This window comes from Oncorhynchus mykiss, chromosome 8 (assembly GCF_013265735.2).
Source record: "Oncorhynchus mykiss isolate Arlee chromosome 8, USDA_OmykA_1.1, whole genome shotgun sequence".
In the NCBI taxonomy this organism is placed as follows: domain Eukaryota; kingdom Metazoa; phylum Chordata; class Actinopteri; order Salmoniformes; family Salmonidae; genus Oncorhynchus; species Oncorhynchus mykiss.
The window spans coordinates 54,421,437-54,443,045 of NC_048572.1; the positions used below are offsets into that span (position 1 = coordinate 54,421,437).

At 42.4% G+C, this 21,609-nt stretch overlaps 1 protein-coding gene across 3 annotated transcripts in view; it reads left to right on the forward strand.

Moving 5' to 3' along the window:
* Positions 1–20,642, forward strand: part of LOC110530137 (homer protein homolog 3) — a 34,622-nt gene extending 13,980 nt beyond the window's left edge. For all 3 annotated transcript variants that reach the window (XM_036985692.1, XM_021612979.2, XM_021612980.2), the window contains 5 exons: positions 10,711–10,844; positions 11,562–11,718; positions 18,395–18,502; positions 18,860–18,940; positions 19,948–20,642. In XM_036985692.1, coding sequence (XP_036841587.1) covers positions 10,711–10,844; positions 11,562–11,718; positions 18,395–18,502; positions 18,860–18,940; positions 19,948–20,133 — 666 coding nt within the window. In that variant the 3' untranslated portion in view covers positions 20,134–20,642. The remainder of the gene's footprint in view (positions 1–10,710; positions 10,845–11,561; positions 11,719–18,394; positions 18,503–18,859; positions 18,941–19,947) is intronic.
* Positions 20,643–21,609: the final 967 nt, after the last annotated feature.

A 21,609-nucleotide genomic window follows, 5' to 3' on the forward strand; every position in this document is an offset into this window, starting at 1 on the left:
GTAGATGGTATCGAGTACAGTATGTACAAATGAGATGAGTATGTAAACAAAGTGGCATAGTTTAAAGTGGCTAGTGATACATGTATTACATAAGGATACAGTCGATGATATAGAGTACAGTATATACGTATGCATATGAGATGAATAATGTAGGGTAAGTAACATTATATAAGGTAGCATTGTTTAAAGTGGCTAGTGATATATTTACATCATTTCCCATCAATTCCCATTATTAAAGTGGCTGGAGTTGAGTCAGTGTCAGTGTGTTGGCAGCAGCCAGATAGAAGCTGTTTTTCAGTCTCTCGGTCCCAGCTTTGATGCACCTGTACTGACCTCGCCTTCTGGATGATAGCGGGGTGAACAGGCAGTGGCTCGGGTGGTTGATGTCCTTGATGATCTTTATGGCCTTCCTGTGACATCGGGTGGTGTAGGTGTCCTGGAGGGCAGGTAGTTTGCCCCCGGTGATGCGTTGTGCAGACCTCACTACCCTCTGGAGAGCCTTACGGTTGAGGGCGGTGCAGTTGCCATACCAGGCGGTGATACAGCCCGCCAGGATGCTCTCGATTGTGCATCTGTAGAAGTTTGTGAGTGCTTTTGGTGACAAGCCAAATTTCTTCAGCCTCCTGAGGTTGAAGAGGCGCTGCTGCGCCTTCTTCACGATGCTGTCTGTGTGAGTGGACCAATTCAGTTTGTCTGTGATGTGTATGCCGAGGAACTTAAAATCTATAAACGCAACATGCAATGATTTTACTGAGTTACAGTTCATATAAGGAAATCAGTCAATTGAAATGAGATAATTAGTCCCTAATCTATGGATTTCACATGACTGGACACAGGCCCACCCACTTGGGTGCAAGACCCACCCACTGGGGAGCCAAGCCCAGTCAATCAGAATTAGCTTTTCCCCACAAAAGGGTTTTATTATAGACAGAAATACTCCTGTTTCATCAGCTGTTCGGGTGGCTGGTTTGAGACAATCCCTCAGGTGAAGAAGCCGGATGTGGAGGTCCTGGGCTGGCGTGGTTACAAATTATCTGACATACTGCCAGATTATCTTAAAACAATGTTGAAGGCGGCTTATGCTAGAGAAAGGAACATTAAATTCTCTGGCAACTGCTCTGGTGGACATTCATGCAGTCAGCATGCCAATTGCACGCTCCCTCAAAACTTGAGACATCTGTGGCATTGTGTTGTGTGACAAAACGTCACATTTTAGAATACTTTTTTTGTACCCAGCACAAGGTGCACCTGTTTAATTAGTTTCTTGATATGCCACACCTGTCAGATGGATGGATTATCTTGGCAAATGAGAAATACTCACAAACAGGGATGACATTTTTTTTTGCAATAATTTAAGCTTTTGGAACTTTCTGGGATCTTTAATTTCAGCTCATGAATCATGGGACTAACACTTTACATGTTGCATTTATATTTTTGTTCAGTATAAGTTGGACTCTCAAATGATTAGAACATTTAAACAAGTTAATCGGAGGATTTGCTCAAATTCCGAATTTGCTCAAATTGAGCTGTAATTTAATAGTTTTTATACAAAAAGCATAAGATTATTGATGTCTTGATTTTGTCTAAAATAATGGTAAGCAAAATCTGGCAAATTACTAAAGCACACTATCTTTAACCTTAATGTAAACTTGTATTGACATTGTTGTTTTTAGCTGTATATGTATTTTGAATGTTTTCAAAAATTGATTTGATTATTGGTGGATTTTTTTTTATTGTGCCCTAAAATTACAAAACGTTAACTTGAATTAACTGATTAACTCTGACAGCTAATAAACTCAGCAAAAAAATAAACGTCCCTTTTTCAGGACCCTGTCTTTCAAAGTTAATTTATAAAAATCCCAAAAAATTCACAGATCTGCGTGAACGTGCCTTTAGGCATGCTGCAAGGAGGCATGAGGACTGCAGATGTGGCCAGGGCAATAAATTGCAATGTCAATACTGTGGCATGCCTAAGACAGCGCTACAGGGAGACAGGATGGACAGCTGATGGTCCTCGCAGTGGCAGACCAGATGTAACAACACCTGCACAGGATCGGTACATCCGAACATCACACCGGCGGGGGCAGGTACAGGATGGCAACAACAACTGCCCGAGTTACACCCGGAACGCATAATCCCTCCAACAGTGCTCAGACTGTCCGCAATAGGCTGAGAGAGGCTGGACTGAGGGCTTGTAGGCCTGTTGTAAGGCAGGTCCTCATCAGACATCACCAGCAACAACGGGTGGGCACAAACCCACCGTCGCTGGACCAGACAGGACTGGGAAAAAGTGCTCTTCACTGACAAGTCACAGTTTTGTATCACCAGGGGTGATAGTCGGATTTGTGTTTATTGTCGAAGGAATGAGAGATACACCGAGGCATGTACTCTGGAGCGGGATCGATTTGGAGATGGAGGTTCTGTCATGGTCTGGGGCGGTGTCTCTCAGCATCATCGGACTGAGCTTGTTGTCATTGCAGGCCATCTCCACGCTGTGCGTTACAGGGAAGACATCCTCCTCCCTCATGTGGTACCTGTCCCGCAAGCTCATCCTGACATGGCCCTGCAGCATGACAATGCCACCAGCCATACTGCTCGTTCTGTGCGTGATTTCCTGTAAGACAGGAATGTCCGTGTTCTGCCATGGCCAGCGAAGAACCCGGATCTCAATCCCATTGAGCACGTCTGGGACCTGTTGGATCGGAGGGTGAGGGCTTGGGCCATTCATGTCTCAGTTGTTGAATCTTATGTTCAAACAAATATTTACACGTTAAGTTTGCTGAAAATAAACGCATTTGACAGTGAGAGGACGATTCTTTTTTTGCTGAGTTTAAATACATTTCCAGTCAAAAGTTTGGACACACCTACTCATTCAAGGGTTTTCAAAACTATGAAATAACACATGTGGAATCATGTAGTAACTATGCAGTAACCACCCTTTGCCTTGATGACAGCTTTGCAAACTCTTGGCATTCTCTCAACCAGCTTCATGAGGTAGTCACCTGGATTGCATTTCAATTAACAGGTGTGCCTTGTTAAAAGTTAATTTGTAGACTTTTTTTCATTCTTAATGTATTTGAGCCAATCAGTTGTGTTGTGACAAGGTAGGGGTGGTATACACAATATAGCCCTATTTGGTCAAATACAAAGTCCATATTATGGCAAGACCAGCTCAAATAAGCAAAGAGAAATCACAGTCCATCATTACTTTAAGACATGGTCAGTCAATTCGTAAAATGTCAAGAACTTAGTTTCTTCAAGTGCAGTCGCAAAAACCATCAAGCGCTATGATGAAGCTAGCTCTCAGGAGGACAGCCACAGGAAAGGAAGACCCAGAGTTACCTCTGCTGCAGAGGATGTTTATTAGAGTTACAAGCCTCAGAAATTGCAGCCTAAATAAATGCTTCACAGAGTTTAAGTAACAGACACATCTCAACATCGACTGTTCAGAGGAGACTGCTTGAATCAGGCCATCATGGTCGAATTGCTGCAAAGAAACCACTACTAAAGGACACCAATAAGAAGAAGAGACTTGCTTGGGCCAAAAAACATGAGCCTCCAGGCTGTGTAAGGGCTATTTGACCAAGAAGGAGAGTGATGGAGTGCTGCATCAGATAACCTGGCCTCCACAATCACCTGACCTCAACCCAATTGAGATTGTTTAGGATGAGTTGGACCGCAGAGGGTAGGAAAAGCAGCCAAAAAGTGCTCAGCATATGTGGGAACTCCTACAAGACTGTTGAAAAAGCATTCTAGGTGAAGCTTGTTGAGAGAATGCCAAGAGTGGGCAAAGCAGCCATCAAGGCTCCTTTGAAGAATCTAAATATATTTTGATATGTTTAACACTTTTTTGGTTACTCTTTTATTGTGTTATTTCATAGTTTTGATGTCTTCACTATTATTCTACAATGTAGAAAACAGTAAAAATAAAGAAAATCCCTTGAATGAGTAGGTGTGTCCAACCTTTTGACTATATAGTGTGTGTGTGTGTTCTAGACACGATTCATTGGGACGCTGCAATGACATTCCTGTGTCCAAGAACGTTTCAAAAACATAGGACATTCTGTGATGATCCCCTGGAGGTTTTTGTCTAGTTCCTGGCTATTTCCAGGGGACGTACCTTAAGACGTTTTTCGCCTGATGGTCCCAACGAAATGTTTTAAATAAACATGTTTCATTACACAGCACCCCTTGTTACTGATGCCGAGCCCATCAAGGCCCTGATTGGTGAACCACTGATCCATTGAACGCTATTTGTCTGTTGGCAAGGTTAGGGGCACCCACACTGTGCTTTCACAGTGTGGGTTACATATTTGACATTCATTATTACATTGTGCATGTATACAGTCATTATTATTCAACATGTCCCCACAACCGCTTGGTTCACGGCATTCCTTTGCACCCCACAGTAGCTCTACTTGCACATTCATCTTCTGCACACCCGACCATTCCAGTGTTTAATTGCTATATTGTAATTACTTTGCCACCATGGCCTATTTATTGCCTTGCCTCTCTTTATCCTACCTCATTTGCACATGCGGTTTATAGATTTTTTCTACTGTATTATTGATTCTATGTTTGTTTTACTCCATGTGTAACTCTGTGTTGTTTTATGTGTCGAATTGCTTTGCCAGGTCACAGTTGCAAATGAGAACTTGCTCTCAACTAGCCTACCTGGTTAAATAAAGGTGAAATAAAATAAATAAAATAAAAAAATCTGATCATCCAGCTACGCCACCATGTCTGTAACCAGGCTTCCATCAACCTTTTGATGTGGATGAATTAACTGACGCATGAAAAAAGTCATGCCCGGGCTGATGGAAACAGAAAATGTCAGTACAATTTCATAATTGTCGAAAGACAATTTGTTCGTTCGGCATGGTTTAACCATCATATTCTTATCTTGGGAGTCACGCGATATGTTGTGTGGTCCTCCCACTACGATTCAGAAACGCATGCAGTTATTAGGCTGCAGATGAAATAAGTTATGTTGAACTTCACAGGGTGGTGAAAGTACACAGTTATGAGCTTGATGCTGCTTTCCAATAAATATTGAGGGTTTTATTCTGGTGACGTGATTATCGATGCTTGGCTGAAGTTTGACAAGTAAACATGATCTTGCTTTTATCCATAATAGGCTAATCTTATCAGGCCAATCTTATCAGGCTAATCTTATCAGGCTAATCTTATCAGGCCAATCTTATCAAGCCAATCTTATCAGGCTAATCTTATCAGGGTAATCTTATCAGGCTAATCTTATCAGGCTAGTTTTAATAGGCTAATCTTATCAGGCTAATCTTATCAGGCTAGTCTTAATAGGCTAATCTTAGCTAATCTTAATAGGCTAATTTTAGCTAATCTTAATAGGCTAATCTTAGCTAATCTTGTATTTACAAGCTGTTGGCTAGAGCACACGTGCCAAGACCAGAGTGGGCACATTTACCATTAACGCAACAGTGTTTGTGACCAAATCATCAGTAGAGTTGAAAATGTGATGGAAATACATTGAACTTTAGATTTTTATTCGTTACGTGAAAACTAAAGCGAAAAAGTACCTTTTTATGTGCACTACGTCATCACACACTGCTTTATATCTGCAACAAGTCCGTTTGGTGGAAACACACCACTGGTGGGAAAATGTCGATTTTTGAATATTTGCATGGAAATCTGTTACTAATTGGATAGAAACCTAGCTCATTTCTGATTTCATCTGATTTGCTACACTTTGCACTTTGAAGTAAATCTCAGCTCTGTTAAAAGTACACTCAAAAATATATGTATTTTTTTATCATAGTGATCAAGGACGATACATAGATTAGTGGCTCACCAATCAGAGCCTTGTCTGTCTTTGTAAAACAGTAACAAGGGTGACGGGTTATTTGGGAACATCAGGCAAACACCTTCAGGGATGTCTCCGGAACAAGCTTGGAACGAGACCAAAACCTCCAAGGGATCATGACAGAACACCCAATCTTTTAAACATTATTGGACACAATGTTTCCATGAAACGTGTCTAGAACATTAATACAGTATCTTATATTCAGAGAACATGGGAACCATGTTTTGTGTATGTTTAGGTGTGACTTTGATAGAATATTCTCCTAACCCTCAGAAAACAAGGCACATTAATATTCTTGCAACGTCCCATGAAACATGTCTATCACATTTAATAAGGAATTTTCTGAGAACATGGTAACCACATTCTGGCTAAGTTCTATTTGACATTAAAGGTCCAATGCAGCGGTTTTTATCTCTGTCAAATCATTTCTGGGTAACAATGAAGTACTTTACTGTGATTATTTTCAATTAAAATGGTAAAAAAAAAGAAACAAACGTAGCTTCTTAGCAAAGAGCAATTTCTCAAGCAAGAATTTTGCTTGAAGTGTCTAAGAGTGAGGAGAGAAACTGAAAACGACCTGTTATTGGCAGAGCGGTTTGGAACCGTGATGTCACAAGGCAGGCCAAAACTCCATCCCACCAACACAGGCTGATATTTCAGGCAGTCTTTTGAAACTGCTCTTACACTAAAAGAGCAGTATCATACTTTTCACAATTTCACATTATTTCTAACTTCATTGTGTGAATATATATATATATACAGTATCAGTAAAAAGTTTGGACACACCTACTCATTCAAGGGTTTTTCTTTATTTGTACTATTTTCTACGTTGTAGAATAATGGTGACCTCGCCAGGCAGGCCAAAACTCCATCCCACCAAAACAGGCTGAAATTTCAGGCAGTCTTTTCAAACTGCTGTTACACTAAATGGGAATGATCATTTTCACAATTTCAGTATTATTTCAACCTCATAGTGTGGACAGGTATATAAAACACATGCAAATCACGTTTTGGAGTGCACTGGGCCTTTAAGGGAATGGTCTCTTAGACGCAGTCCTTGCGCAACACTGAAACATTCATATGAAAATGTTAGGTAAGAACCTAATGAGACTTAAAGGAGAAGTTTTCTTTTTAACAGCCAAATCTCAATTTTTCATGTAAATGGGATATTATAGAAGGTTCTAGACACCTTTTTTTGTGATTTCACTTGTTTTTGAGAAACTTACCCCAAACCGTAAATCACATCCTCACCCTAGTTGTGTAGTATGGGGGCCCTGAAAAAACATGAACAAAGGCTCCAAAAACACCCAAATACATCCTTTTAGAAATGTCAAAGCACTCAGTGTTGTGATCCAGGTCTTTAGATGTTGTACACATTAAATTGTGTCATTCCATTTTCTGCAGCGTTATATTCCTTTTTTTGCGACTCGAGCCGTTTCCCCTATCCAGCTGTCCCATTCTCATCTAGCCTGCTGCTGCATGTAACTGCCAAAATAAAGGAAACACCAACATAAAGAGACTTAATAGGGTTGGGCCACCACGAGTCTACAGAACAGGTTCAAGGCACCTTGGCGTAGATTTTACATCTGGAACTTCTTGTGTGGAAGCATCCCATGCTTTCAATATACTTTGTATCCCTTATTTGCTCAAGTGTTTCCTTTATTTTGGCAGCTACATGTCTAATGGACAGAGAGGGATCGCTCGAGTCGCAACAAAATGGAATATAACTTGCAGATAGGGTTCGGAATGACCTGCATCACTATATACTGAGAGCTTTGCCGTTTCTAAAAGGACGTATTTGAGTGTTTTTGGATCCTTTGTTCAGGTTCTTTTTCAGGGCCCCCATACTACACAACAAGGATGAGGAAGTGATTTTCTGTTTGCGGTAAGTTTCTCAAAAACGATTGAAGTCACAAAAAAGGTGTCTGGTACCTTCTATAGCATACCATTTACAGTTGTAAATGTTATCTAAAGCTGTGGGAACGTTTATTGTTAGCTGGTAATATCCTCTGGTGACCTCAGCCTCTCCAGAACTCCTGTTGTGACTGAGGGCTACAGAGCCTGGGAAGATCCACAGTGTGGACTCTCAGAGGAAAAAAGGGGGTAGATGTAATTCACTTCCCATGCCAAATCTATAGTGTAACAGGAAATTAAGATAGGAGCGATGTAACTGAAAGGATGACGTATAAACCATGATGGGAAGGGAATATTTAGCTAAATAACGCTAGACTACATTGATATAATAATCATACTTTCCATCAAGGATGGTAAACTCAGGACATTATATATGTAGCCTCAGCTAGAAAGAAAGTTGAAAAATAAACAAAAACATACAGTGACTATAAATACTGTTCCATGAATGAGAGAAAGGAGGTACAACACAGCTATGGGGAGTTTGTGGGTGCATAACGTTCAGAGGTACATCAGATTGGATCTTTCAGGTGCCAGACATGTCCCTGCTCCTGGGACAACAGGTCCCTGCGCTCCAGGAGCTGCCACGGGTCCCCGCCTAAAGGCGAATTATCTCCGCGAACCAAGGTTGTTTGGGTCAACGGGAGCCATAAGGATCAACGCCGCACCCTCCCTATCGTGGGCTGAATCAGTTCCACGGGGGAAATGCGTAAAGGAGGTTCCGAGGCCACTGGTGCACAAGAGCATCCGTACCCAATTGAGTATTCAGGTCCCTTATTGCGAAAAACAGCCAACAATGTGCGTTTTCTCGTGATACAGAAAGATCTGTCAGCCCTGCCCGGGGAGATGCATCACCCGGAGCGAGGGAAAGTGCGCTGCACTCCACAGCAGTAGGGAACAGGCCAAGGATAAGAGTGTGCGAGACCGCACCCCTCGCTGTCTGTTGATGTATGCCACCACTGTCCCGCTGTCGGTCCTCACCAGCATATGCCAGCCTGCCAACAATTTGAGAAAGCACTTGAGTACTCTATCTACACTGTCAAAAGCTCCAGGTAAATGATGTGCACCAAGTTTTGCGACACTGTCCACAACCCCAGAATTGAACTGCCCACGCACAGCGCACCCCTCCCTCGGGCAGATGCGTCTGTCTTTATCTCCTTGCGGGATATAACTGGACCCATGGAGGTCCCCAGCAACAACAGCCGTGGGTCCCTACGCCCATAGGCATGATGGGGACACCCGGAGTGACCGGAGAGGTTGCATCAGCAACAGCCCGGGGGGAACCACGGCTATCATATAAGCCGTCATCCACAATAGGCGCAGGCACTGTGTGTGACCTAGCTGAAATTGGGCCAAGCAAAATCGGAATCTGGCCTCCCTTTGCGTGGACAAGAATGCACGATTCTCAACTGAGTCTAACTCGAGACCCAGAAATGGAATACGAGATGGAGATAAACAGCTCTTCTCTTGATTCATTATGAGACTGAACATGGGAAACCAGCATGGATGTGTGTAACAGCACCTGCTACCTCGACTCTGCTACCATCAGCCCCAGATACCACATAGGTGCCAAACCTGCTTCCACAACTTTGGTGAAAGTGTGAGGCGAGAGGGAACGCACGGAAGGGAGGACCAGAAACTCGTACACTACAGCCTCGAAATGGAACCTCAAGGAACTTTGTGTGATATGGCCATATGAAAGTATGGGTCCTTGTGGTTGATGGAGGTGAACCAATCGCCTGGGCGCACTGACTGTAATAACCGGCTGTTCCTGAGCATTCGGAATTTGTGGTCTGAGGTGCTTGTTTAGGGCACGAAGGTCTAAAATAGGACGTAGGAACCACTTTGACAAAAACGTGTGGGATGCACAACTAATTGTAGCCTGTACCCCAATGTCACTGTTTGCATATTCCAGGGTGACACTGCACATGCGAGCCACTGGTCGACACAGACAGCAAGTCTCCCATAAAGTCTGTACTGGGGGAACATGGTTATTTTTTCATTTCCACCATTCTCGACAACTGTGTATCTGACTGGGGGGGGGGGGGGGCTCTTTTAATTCTGCTCCCATGTGGAGGACACGACACTCTTGACACCGTGGAACTTTGGGTAGAAACAATGTGTTTAAGTGCCAACATTTGCCTGAAGACAAGTCCACTCTGGGATCCGGGGCTTAGCCTAACAGTGACGAACCCTGATTGGCCATTGTCACAGCGAACATCTGGGGAGGGGGGAAAGGGGGGACCCCAGCCCGTGCCACCTCCCCTATCTTCACGCTATGTGCGTGGGAGCTGAACACATAAAAAATAAAAAATATATAATAATAAATACATAAAAAAAAGCTGTGGGCAAGCCACTGTTACTGACACCGTCCCTTCTTCTCGCACACAAGCTGACCCGAGTGGGGGCAGTCGGAGCATGCACCGCGTCGAGACATACCAGACAACAAAACGCCAGTATAGCCTTCGTTGCTTTGGTTGCGTTAGCCATCGTAGTAAGCCAGGCTAAACAGGCAGAAGAATAACAGAATCAGTACGAAACTCACAAAACCAGTTCCAAAGATTTAACACACAACATCCAGGAGGATGAGCCATGCCCTCCTTAAGTGGAATTGTTAAGTTGGAGCAAAGCCTGATAGATTTTGCGTTCCCATGTTTATTTAAAGAGTGCGTGAAACTTGTTCTGCTCATCTCGTGGTGAAGAGAGGAAGAATTGAAGGAATGAATCCGTGCCTTTGGGTTTATCACCTGTGGAACGCGGAGCTTCCGGTGAGGCTCGGTGTTTATTGGCCTTGTCAGGCGTGATTCCAATGTTTTTCAGTAAAGGGTGCAAGCACGTGCAAACTCCCCATAGATGTGTTGTACTGAGTTGACCGACTGAAAGAGAACCAGCAGACACTGTACCTCTCAGGACTTTGGTATTGGTTTAAAGTGTGTTGTTTATGTTGTGTTGTGTGTTAGGACCTCAGCGATGAGCTCCAGTCGCCGCCGGTGATGTGTGTGAACGGTCCTGAGGACAAGATGTTCCGGAGCCAAAGCGCAGACATCACACTGTCTTCTGAGAAGGAGCGCATTAAAAAGATGCTTTCTGAAGGGTAACCCACTTATACACGCTCTTGTCCTCAGCGTTTCACTCAAGCCAGGGTTCGTTTTCATTGTCTGAAAGTACACCGAATGTTTTGTGGAAATGTTCTTGGTCTCAAACCCGACTGTTCCATTTTAGAAGGTAAGATAATTGGTTTGGATCTCAAAGGTTCACACACGAAAACAGAGCTTTGGTAAAGAGGATTTTCCAGTCGTTGCTTGAGTTCTGATGGCCTGTTTTGATTACGCTTTCCCCATTGAATAGAGCTGCTTATGGGACACATGGTCCAGACAAGAGCAAGGGGGAGTGTAGCAAAGCTAATGTGCTGACTCACACAAAGAGAGAGAAGGTTGCATATTACCCTGCTATTCAGTGGCCCATTCTACTCACTCTGCTTTTGTCCCTGTTGCCCATTACACTGTTGTACATTATCACTACACAATGCAACTTTTATGGTTGCTATGGTGAGTTCTAACGATTGGATAATGTCTCGCTTTCTAATGGTGAAATTACATGGCATCTAAGGGCACAGGATCATGGAGCAGGAACATATTTAATGGACCAATTTCACAAATTTTACCCAAGAGTTGGTAAAGTACGGACAGTCTTGGTTACCGAGCGTTATCATTAAGCCCTTCTCCACCGTGTAGTGAATGTCGCCTCAAATCTGTTCCATTCCTGAGAGGTCAGATGATGTTTGCCTGAGGTCTCGTACGATGTCTTCCAGGTCTATCTGCGAGATGAACCTGGAGGCAGAGCTCTTCACCCTGCAGGACAGTAACTCCAAGCTGGTGGCGGCGCTACATGAAGCGAACAATAACGTGGAGCAGTGGAAGAAGCAGCTAGTTGCCTACCAGGATGAGACCGAGAGGCTACGAGACCAGGTGAGTGTTGTCACCATGAAAGATCCACCAGATCGCTTTGCTTTCTTTGATCTAGAACTATGGACGCCATTGTCAGATGGGTAAATCCATTTGAATTCCATCACTTTTTGACAGCAGCCCTTTTGATTGAAACAAAACGTTCCATACACGTTTGCCCATGGAAGAAGTGGTCAGAAAGGGACTTTTTGGACCTGAATGCCAAAACATTCAGGAGATAGAGGTGCTCAAAGTTTTCCCATTTTGAAAAAACCCACTATATCATGTGTTCATCACTGGAAAAGATAAACGGTTGAGTTTGATAGAATTTAAAAGCTTCTAAACATGGTGGTCAAACTATTTTATTTTTACCTTTTAATATCAATGATCTAAAAACGCATTAACTTCATATTGAAATATGTTGTAGCTTAGACCCTATTTCACGCCATTTGTGTTTTTTGTGTTGTGCCCGCCATCGGTTGAGACACAACGTGCTCTTGAATACACGATGGGTGCATTTCAATCATAGAAATAGGATGCATAGAATGGACCTATCCCTTCAGACCACTGCAATTTATCTGGTACCCCATTTAAATGTACATTTGATTGAAATTGTAACTTCTAATGACTACCACCATGGCCACCCACCGTCGAATGTCAATTTAAATGGTCATGTGTAATCTATCTATATTCCCAGATATTCCCATTCAAGTCCACATTGAACATTCTGATGTCTGGACCTCCAACCATCTTTGTGGTACCATTTGAACATTTGTCAGCCAAAACATGACACTCACCCTGTATTCAAGATCATGTTGTGTCTGATGGCAGGCAAAACACAAAAACTTTCGATAAAATAAGTAAAAATAGGGTCTAAACTACAACATATGCAAATATGAAAAGAAACAATGGGCAAATATGTATGGAAGTTAATACATTTAAATAGATTTGCCCATACCCGTTCCCACAAATGCTGAGTGGACCTAATCTCAGTGGAATCATGGGTAAATGTTAAAGTTCAATGTAATTACGCAAGTGCATGCAACCGTTCAAGAAAACAGAATTGTGAAAAATACATTGGTAGAATGTAAAGATGTGTTACATTTACAGTTGTAGAATGTAAAGTACAATTAAATACTCGACCATGATGAAGATTTGAAGTTATTTTCATGTGCTTAATACCTCACCTCACTTTTCGCTCACACCATAAATATCTCCATGCTGTGTCCGTGAGGTCACATTTTGATAGTTAAGGTCTGATTATCAACGCCAGTGCTGTAAAATTCTGCATCCAGAATCGAGACAGAAGGCGGTGGGGCCAGAGTAGCAGCAAAGCCTTATTCAAACATGAACAGGTGATGAGTCACCGCCGCTGATAATGACAACGTTTGAAAGTCTCCGACATGCCCTTTCCCTGCTGGGGAGGTCATGTAAGTTTTGATTGGGTCATCGTTTTTCAGACAATGGGTTTTTGTTTTAGTCTTTGGAGAAAAGGGAAAGGACTGTTGGTAGCTCACGTTATCATCTTTTGACAACACTGGCCTTAAGAGGCTGCAGACCTTTTCCCTGAAGCTTTAATCGAGGTGTGTTGGTTGGTTTGGATTACGGGGCACCCCTTGCAGTATGTTAAACATGCTCTTTGCATGTTCTCACTATCCCACCTATGTTTCTAAGGCAGGGGGTGTCAAACTAATTTTCCTGCGGGCCACATTTGGTCTTCACTGAGGTCCGGAGGGCTGCACTGAAATTTGTGTTATAAACTCAGCAAAAAAAGAAACGTCCTCTCACGGTCAACAGCGTTTATTTTTTAGCAAACTTAACATGTGAAAATATTGGTATGAACATAACAAGATTCAACAACTGAGACATTAACTGAACAAGTTCCACAGACATGTGACTAACAGAAATTAAATAATGTGTCCCCGAACAAAGGGGGGGGGGGGGGGGGGGGTCAAAATCAAAAGTAACAGTCAGTATCTGGTGTGACCACCAGCTGCATTAAGTACCGCAGTGCATCTCCTCCTCATGGACTGCACCAGATTTGCCAGTTCTTGCTATGAGATGTTACCCCACTCTTCCTCCAAGGCACCTGCAAGTTCCAGGACATTTCTGGGGGGAATGGCCCTAGCCTTCACCCTCCGATCCAACAGGTCCCAGACGTGCTCAATGGGATTGAGATCCGGGCTCTTCGCTGGCCATGGCAGAACACTGACATTCCTGTCTTGCAGGAAATCACACACAGAACGAGCAGTATGGCTGGTGGCATTGTCATGCTGGAGGGTCATGTCAGGATAAGCCTGCAGGAAGGGTATCACATGAGGGAGGAGGATGTCTTTCCTGTAACGCACAGCGTTGAGATTGCCTGCAATGACAACAAGCTCAGTCCGATGATGCTGTGACACACCGCTCCAGACCATGACGGACCCTCCACCTCCAAATCGATCCCGCTCCAGAGTACAGGCCTCGGTGTAACTCTCATTCCTTCGACGATAAACGCGAATCCGACCATCACCCCTGGTGAGACAAAACCACGACTCGTCAGTGAAGAGCACTTTTTGCCAGTCCTGTCTGGTCCAGCGACGGTGGGTTTGTGCCCACCCGTTGTTGCCGGTGATGTCTGGTGAGGACCTGCCTTACAACAGGCCTACAAGCCCTCAGTCCAGCCTCTCTCAGCCTATTGTGGACAGTCTGATCACTGAAGGAGGGATTGTGCATTCCTGGTGTAACTCGGGCAGTTGTTGTTGCCATCTTGTACCTGTCCCGCAGGTGTGATGTTCGGATGTACCGATCCTGTGCAAGTGTTGTTACATGTGGTCTGCCACTGCGCGGACGATCAGCTGTCTGTCATGTAGCGCTGTCTTAGGCGTCTCACAGTACGGACATTGCAATTTATTGCCCTGGCCATATCTGCAGTCCTTAATACCTCCTTGCAGCATACTTAAGGCACGTTCACACAGATGAGCAGGGACCCTGTCAGTAGAAAGGCCTCTTTAGTGTCCTAAGTTTTCTTAACTGTGACCTTAATTGCCTACTGTCTTTAAGCTGTTAGTGATTTAACGACCGTTCCACAGGTGCATGTTCATTAATTGTTTATGGTTAATTGAACAAACATGGGAAACCGTGTGTAAACCCTTTACAATGAAGATCTATGAAGTTATTTGGATTTTTACGAATGATCTTTTTTTTGCTGAGTTCATTTCCTTGCCGTCCAAATTAGTAAACTTTCCTCTATCCATAGTTTTGGGAATTTTCTATGCTCGCTGACTATCCAGCTTTCGTTTCTGCGATTGGTAGCAACATGGAAAGAGTGAAGAGATTGTGTAAATCTAGATCCAATATAGTTCCGATTTGGTTTTAGTCATTTCAAATGTAGACTGAGGTTGAACCACAAAACAGACCGCATTGAAGTTTGACACAAGCTCTCAGGCAGGGTTTCCCAAACTCAGTCCTGCCCGATTCAATTAACCAACTCAAACTTCTTATCAAGGACCCCCAAAATAGTAGATCTCCCTACTAAGGTTTTTCTTTTGTAATATATATATTTCCACATATTTTCATGTGTAGACCTTTAGGCTATAATATTGCTTTAATGAGTAGTAAATAATACAGGCTTCATACAGACATTGGTATGTCAAGTTCAAGGACTGTAATATTTGTAATATTCAAAGACCTCAATTATATATATATATTGTTATAGGCATAATACAACAACAACAAAAACTCCCAAAAAGTAGGCATTACCATTTTAAGAATAATGCATTTTCTATACTTTTCTAATGACATTATGCATTCAAATGATTATTACGTTCTAAAATATGTCAGAATAATGTGGACATAGATTGGATGTATGAATGGGAATTTGAATACTGGTTGATGTTGCAAGCTCATTAATAAAGTCTTATTTTTTTTATTTAACTAGGAAAGTCAGTTAAGAACGAGTTCTTATTTTCAACGACGGCCTAGGAACAGTAGATTAACTGCCTTGTTCAGGGGCAGAACGGCAGATTTTTACCTCATCGGCTTTGGGTTTCGATCTTGTAACCTTTCGGTTTACTAGTCCAACGCTCTAACCACGAGGCTACCTGCCGCCCCATTAATAAAGTCTATGTGGCGGTAGCAGTAATCTCACCTTCGCCATTTGAGATGTTGGGTCATTGTATCCTGTTTTTAAAACAAGCAAGTGACCAAAAAGGAGATTCCTATTGTACTGTAACGCTATGTATGAAAAGTTAAAGCCAACATTCGATGTTGTCCTCATAAGAACCCCACATGGCTTTTACAACAACAACAGACCAGCACAGCATCCATCAACTGAGCAGCAGGCAAAACCTGATCCTAAATGAAATCACTGCATAGAAAAAAATATGATTGTCAGTGGCGGTGGATAGGAGAAACAGAAATATAAATAATATTACCTGACTTACAGGTAGGCTATAATAAAACCAATATTTAATTTATCGAAAAATAAAAGGACAGAATTTTTTTATTTTTACATTTTTCCGTGGACCTCCCCAGTTTGTAAACCCCTGCTCTAAGGCATTATTAGTCTGAATGCAGAGAATCTCATCCATCTGTGGCTTAGAGAGTACACATGGATTCCCATTTTACCTCTCACCCCTGAGATGTATTTGAGAAAGTATATAATACTGTTCTTAATGAATATTCTGTGACGACTAGACAAGTGGATGATGAGACATTCTCCAATGCATCATTGCTAGCTGGGTCCAGTAATTGTAAAAGCTTTATCTATTTTTTCCAGTTCTATGTCATCAATATCTGTTCAGGGTCGCTGGCTGCTAAGTACTGAGTCACTAGGGGATTTGCTGGCTCCAAGCCTGTTGGTGAAATCCTTTGGATACATCAACCTTTGGATTAGACCACTTCAATGGTTTGAGTGGTGCAAGCTTATAATGTCTAGCCAGAGAACATTGATCCCCACAATTATTTGACCACTTCATGCAGTGTTTCACTGCACTGTGGATATACATCAACAGACCCAGACGACTACGATCCTCCCCGTCTTTACATTAATCGTCCTCGAAAAAGGCAAGCCATCCAGGTCTAGTGGACCAAGATCTCTCGCTTTTTTTGATCTGAATTGGGCGACCAGGTGGCTGAAAATGGTTCACGTCTCCTGGGGGTGGAAGAGAGAGGGGTTTGTAGGACAGCGATATCCTACTTTCAATGCCCTAGTTAGGAGAAAAATGAAAAATCACCAGAGGGAGCTGGCAGCTATCTGCCCCCCCCCCCCTCCTCCACCATACACAGTTAAAAATAATCCAGCCTCTCTCAAGACAGAGACCTTTTAGAGGTCTCTTTTTTAGTTTAGCTCCTATTTTACAGGCTGAGTTAACACTGCAGTGAGGTTTCAATTCCCCGTTACCTGATCATGGTGGTGTCTCGGTCCTTGGCTGGCGCAATAAAGGCAGCAGCCTTGGCCATGGTAAAGGGGGATCAGGGGGATGTTGTATGCTGTGTGTATTATTGAGACCACAATATCTGATCCTCGCAGAAGGCATTATGCCTTTGACTTTATCATCCAATGAGAGATATTTACTTTGTTAAGTACTCTGTACTAGAGCTTTGTTGCTTGCCAGTTTTTGCATTTGGGGCTTTGTACTGTTGTATATGTTTCGTGTGTATGACTTATTGTTTGGTTAGCAAGAGATGCTGCTTTTTTTGCATGTCTATGAACAGTATTTTTAGGGGGCACTGCTGTTACTTAATTGGGTTGAAGAGGGATAATGGGGTTGGAGGGGGGGTATCCTGTGGGAATTATCCAGGTTGAAAGATGGCAGGGTTCCTCACTTTTCCTGTATAACCAAGGACATTTTTATCCACAGATGGGGGAAAGGGTTTTGTATTTTCCTTTACCTGCAGTGTGGTAAAACAAAGCCAAACGAATGGATTGTTCTCATTAACCTGTAAATATCAGGATATAGGATGGGACAAACCGAACAACTTCAATGACTAATTTCTCTAAACGGGGGGGCATCACCTAATTCACTGGGAACACATTGCATAGGATGAAGAAACAATACTGCGAGCCGCAGCTCCATACTACTTGTCAGACACAGTGAACTGATACTATAAACGTGTTGTTGGGGTGGGATTGGCGTGAGGTGTGGGAGGTCCGTGAGTAGCTTTGGACCATTCCTTTGGATTCCTCATGTCTAACTCATTGTTAGAAAAAAGTTAGCTCCAAATCGGATGTTAGATACTATATTTATTGAATGTTATATGAATCCTATACATTAAACTAGCCAATTAGCGTGCAATACAATTATCTTATATTTCAATCAAATAATGTTGCAGTAATGCTAATCTGTTTCCAACATCAGAAACCGTTTCAGAACAATCTGAGATGGTGGGTGTCGAAATCCTCTTTCTTGTGCTTTTTGAGGTGGAAAGACCCTATTAAAGAGAAAAGATTCTGAAGGATTTGAATGACCACAACTGGGAATACACTGTAAAATGGCAGGGGCAAGCTGTAAAGACCAGGGATAATTCCTTTCTGGACTCAAGTATAGTACCATTCATGAGTCCAATCTATAGTGTCAACAAGAAAGTTGGACCCAGGGGTCCTGTCACACATGTCACAATAATGTTCCCGCTCCCTGTAGAGATCTGACAGGAGCTGCAGTCTCAAGTCTATGATCATTTCCCCTGGTCGTGACTGAAACCTCTCGTCTTTTGGCAGGTGGCTGATCTGGAGGCACATGGCGGACACGGCCCTAGTGACACGCTCAAAGACGAGTTGACTCGTTCTCTGGAGGAACTGGAGGCCCTGCTCAAGGCTAAAGATGAGGTCAGGGGGGCATGATATACACACAGGGGAAAAGGGAGGTATTGTAGGTACATTTATATGCCCTCCGGCAACAAGTGTAAGGCTGTTCTACTCATGCTTATGGATGAGGGTAGGGGGAAACGTTTCTAGATCAGACCAAGGCCGAGAGTAGCTGAGTTTAAATGTTTTAAATGGGATTTTATACCATTTTATAGATGGAGAACATAGTCTTATCACAAAGCTGGCAATTGAGATCAAATCAGTTGTGGTCTTTAAATGGAAGAAAGGCCAATGTGAACCTGTAACCTTCCTTTGTTTTGTGGTGCTGACGGCCAAGCTCCTTGGGCTAACTTGTGAATGATCATGCTTGTTTTCCAGGAAATCCACATTCTGCAGAACAAGAAAGAAGAATACCATGAGATGGAGCAGGAGAGAGAAGAGGCCATACACCGATTACAGGTAGACCTGCACACTGAAGAAGGCGCATTTGGTAAAACCTTTGCATGAGCAAGAACAAGAGACTGAAAAACAGCTTCTATCGCAAGGCCATCAGACTGTTAAATAGCCATTACTAGCCGACTACCACCCAGTTACTCAACCCTGCACCTTAGAGGCTGCCGCCCTATGTACATAGACATGGAATCACTGGTTTAATAATGGAACACTGGCCACTTTAATAATGTGTACATACTGCTTTACTCATTTCATGTATATACTGTATTCTATTCTACTGTATTTTACTCAAATGCCACTCCGACATTGCTGGTCCTAATATTTACACAACCGTTCAAAAGTTTGGGGTCACTTAGAAATGACCTTGTTTTTTGGAGAGAAAAAAATTGTCCATTAAAATAACATCAAATTGATCAGAAATACAGTGTAGACATTGATAATGTTGTAAATGACTATTGTAGCTGGAAACGGCAGATTTTGTATGGAATATCTACATAGGCGTACAGAGGCCCATTATCAGCAACCATCACTACTGTGTTCCAATGGTACGTTGTGTTAGCTTATCCAAGTTTATCATTTTAAAAGGCTAATTGATCATTAGAAAATTGCAGTTACGTTAGCACAGCTGAAAACTGAGTATCTGGAGCATCAGCATTACAGGGTCAAAATGTCCAGAAACAAAGAACTTTCTTCAATAGTCAATTACAACATGAACAATGTCTACACTGTATTTCTGATAAATGTTATGTTATTTTAATGGACAAAAATGAGCTTTTCTTTCAAAAACAAGGACATTTCTAAGTGACCCCAAACTTTTGGACGGTTGTGTACATATTTCTTAATTCTATTCTTTTACTTTTAGATTTGTTTATTGTTGTGAATTGTTAGATATTACTGCAGTTGGAGCTAGGAACACAAGCATTTCACTACACCCGCAATAACATCTGCTAAATATGTGACCAATACAATTTGATTTGAACAACAAGCAAGTAGGATGCTCTGTGGTTTCTCAGGAGATGGAGATGCGTAACCTGGAGCTGGAGCGGCGGGTGCAGAACGTGGAGCAGAACCTGTCCGCCTCCCTGGAGGAGCGGGACCGCACGGAGAGTGAAGTGCAGAGGGCCATCGAGATCCTGGACGTCAAGATCTTTGACCTGAACGACCTTCGGCAGAGCCTGGTCAAGCTCATTGACAAATAGTGTGAAAGAGAAGAGGATGGGTCTCTTAGGGATGGCCAAATGCAAAGAGAGGAATTTGGAAAAGAGAACGAGCTGGTCCTCTCTTGCTGTAAAGCACAACACCACTTCTGCTGTGGGAAGATGGCTGCTCTGGGTCCTTACAGCAGCAGCAGCAGCACTGTACAGCTTGTTAAGCGTAGGTTGTGGTGTTACCTAGGCAGTGTGTCTGCTATGTCCGATGTTGTGCTGTAATTCATGTTGCTGTCTTAACATTCAAGGCAATAATCTAAATGCTAGACTGTTCATTTGAGATTAGGAATATTGTCATGAGAACAATAAGGAGATCATTAGGTGCTTGTAGATATAGTTTTCATACTTTTGAAATCAACTGATTTTATACAAAATTGGGAATGTAATGCGATAATGAGCAACGTGGATGATCTGTTAATTCTCCAGTGAGATGAGATAAAAAATGGTTTTGAGAGATCTTTCAGTGCAACCAAACTATGTATTTGGAAAGAAGCAGTATGAATGCAAGAAGAAGAATGCAGAAAATAGATTTTTTTTAAATTTAAATGTGGTTGACAGCTATCACCTCATCCAATTAGAATACAACTCAAGAGAATTGGTATTGAAGAGGAAAATAAATTTGCCTTAATTGACAAATTATTCTTATTTTTTTTATACATCTGAGCAAAGTTAGTGAAAGTGTCAAGAGGCCGAAGGTTATGCCGCCGCAGTGGAGTTGACCTGTGACATGTTAACGATTCATGTATCCAATCAACTAAAACGCATACGTCAAAGAATGAGCGATGAGCGATCTGTAAAGAAACAAGGATTCACGGTACTGTTTTGGCACGTCAGCCGTCTCCGGGTTTGAGTTGTAGATATAGAAATGTGTTGGTACCATGGCATGCTGGTAGTAGTGTGATACAAGAGGTATGAAGCATGAGGGTATCTTGAATTCCTGTGAATGCTCCATCCATCTATGAACTAAAGACACCAAAGAGAGTGGAGTTCTCAAAGTAAGAGCTTTCGAAAGCTTGACTCGGCTTCTCCTGTGTTCATAGAATGTTAAAAGCTTAGATTAGTCCTGGTAATTAGGTAGATGATTTAGGCGATAAGAATTACATGTAAGTGCTTGCTCTTGCAATAAATCTATGTATAAATTAAGATTTGAGCGGTTGTCTCTAGCCAGATTGTCCAGTAATGAGATTTAATTGATATAAATGTATCATTGACACTTGAATCAATTCATCTGATCAGTGGTTATTTCCCTCCAGCATCTACCAGTAATAGCAGTAGGTAGGGCTTAATGTTTAGCTTAGAGACAATACTATATGCCTTATGTGAGTGGCTGTATTTGCATTTACTGTTAAAGAATGCCTGATGAAATTGCAAGTTTAATTGCACATATGATATTTAGATCAAGGCACACAAGTGGAGCAAAATGTTGCATTTTTAATGAGCCTTGTTCAAAGAAATTGTATTAAAAAA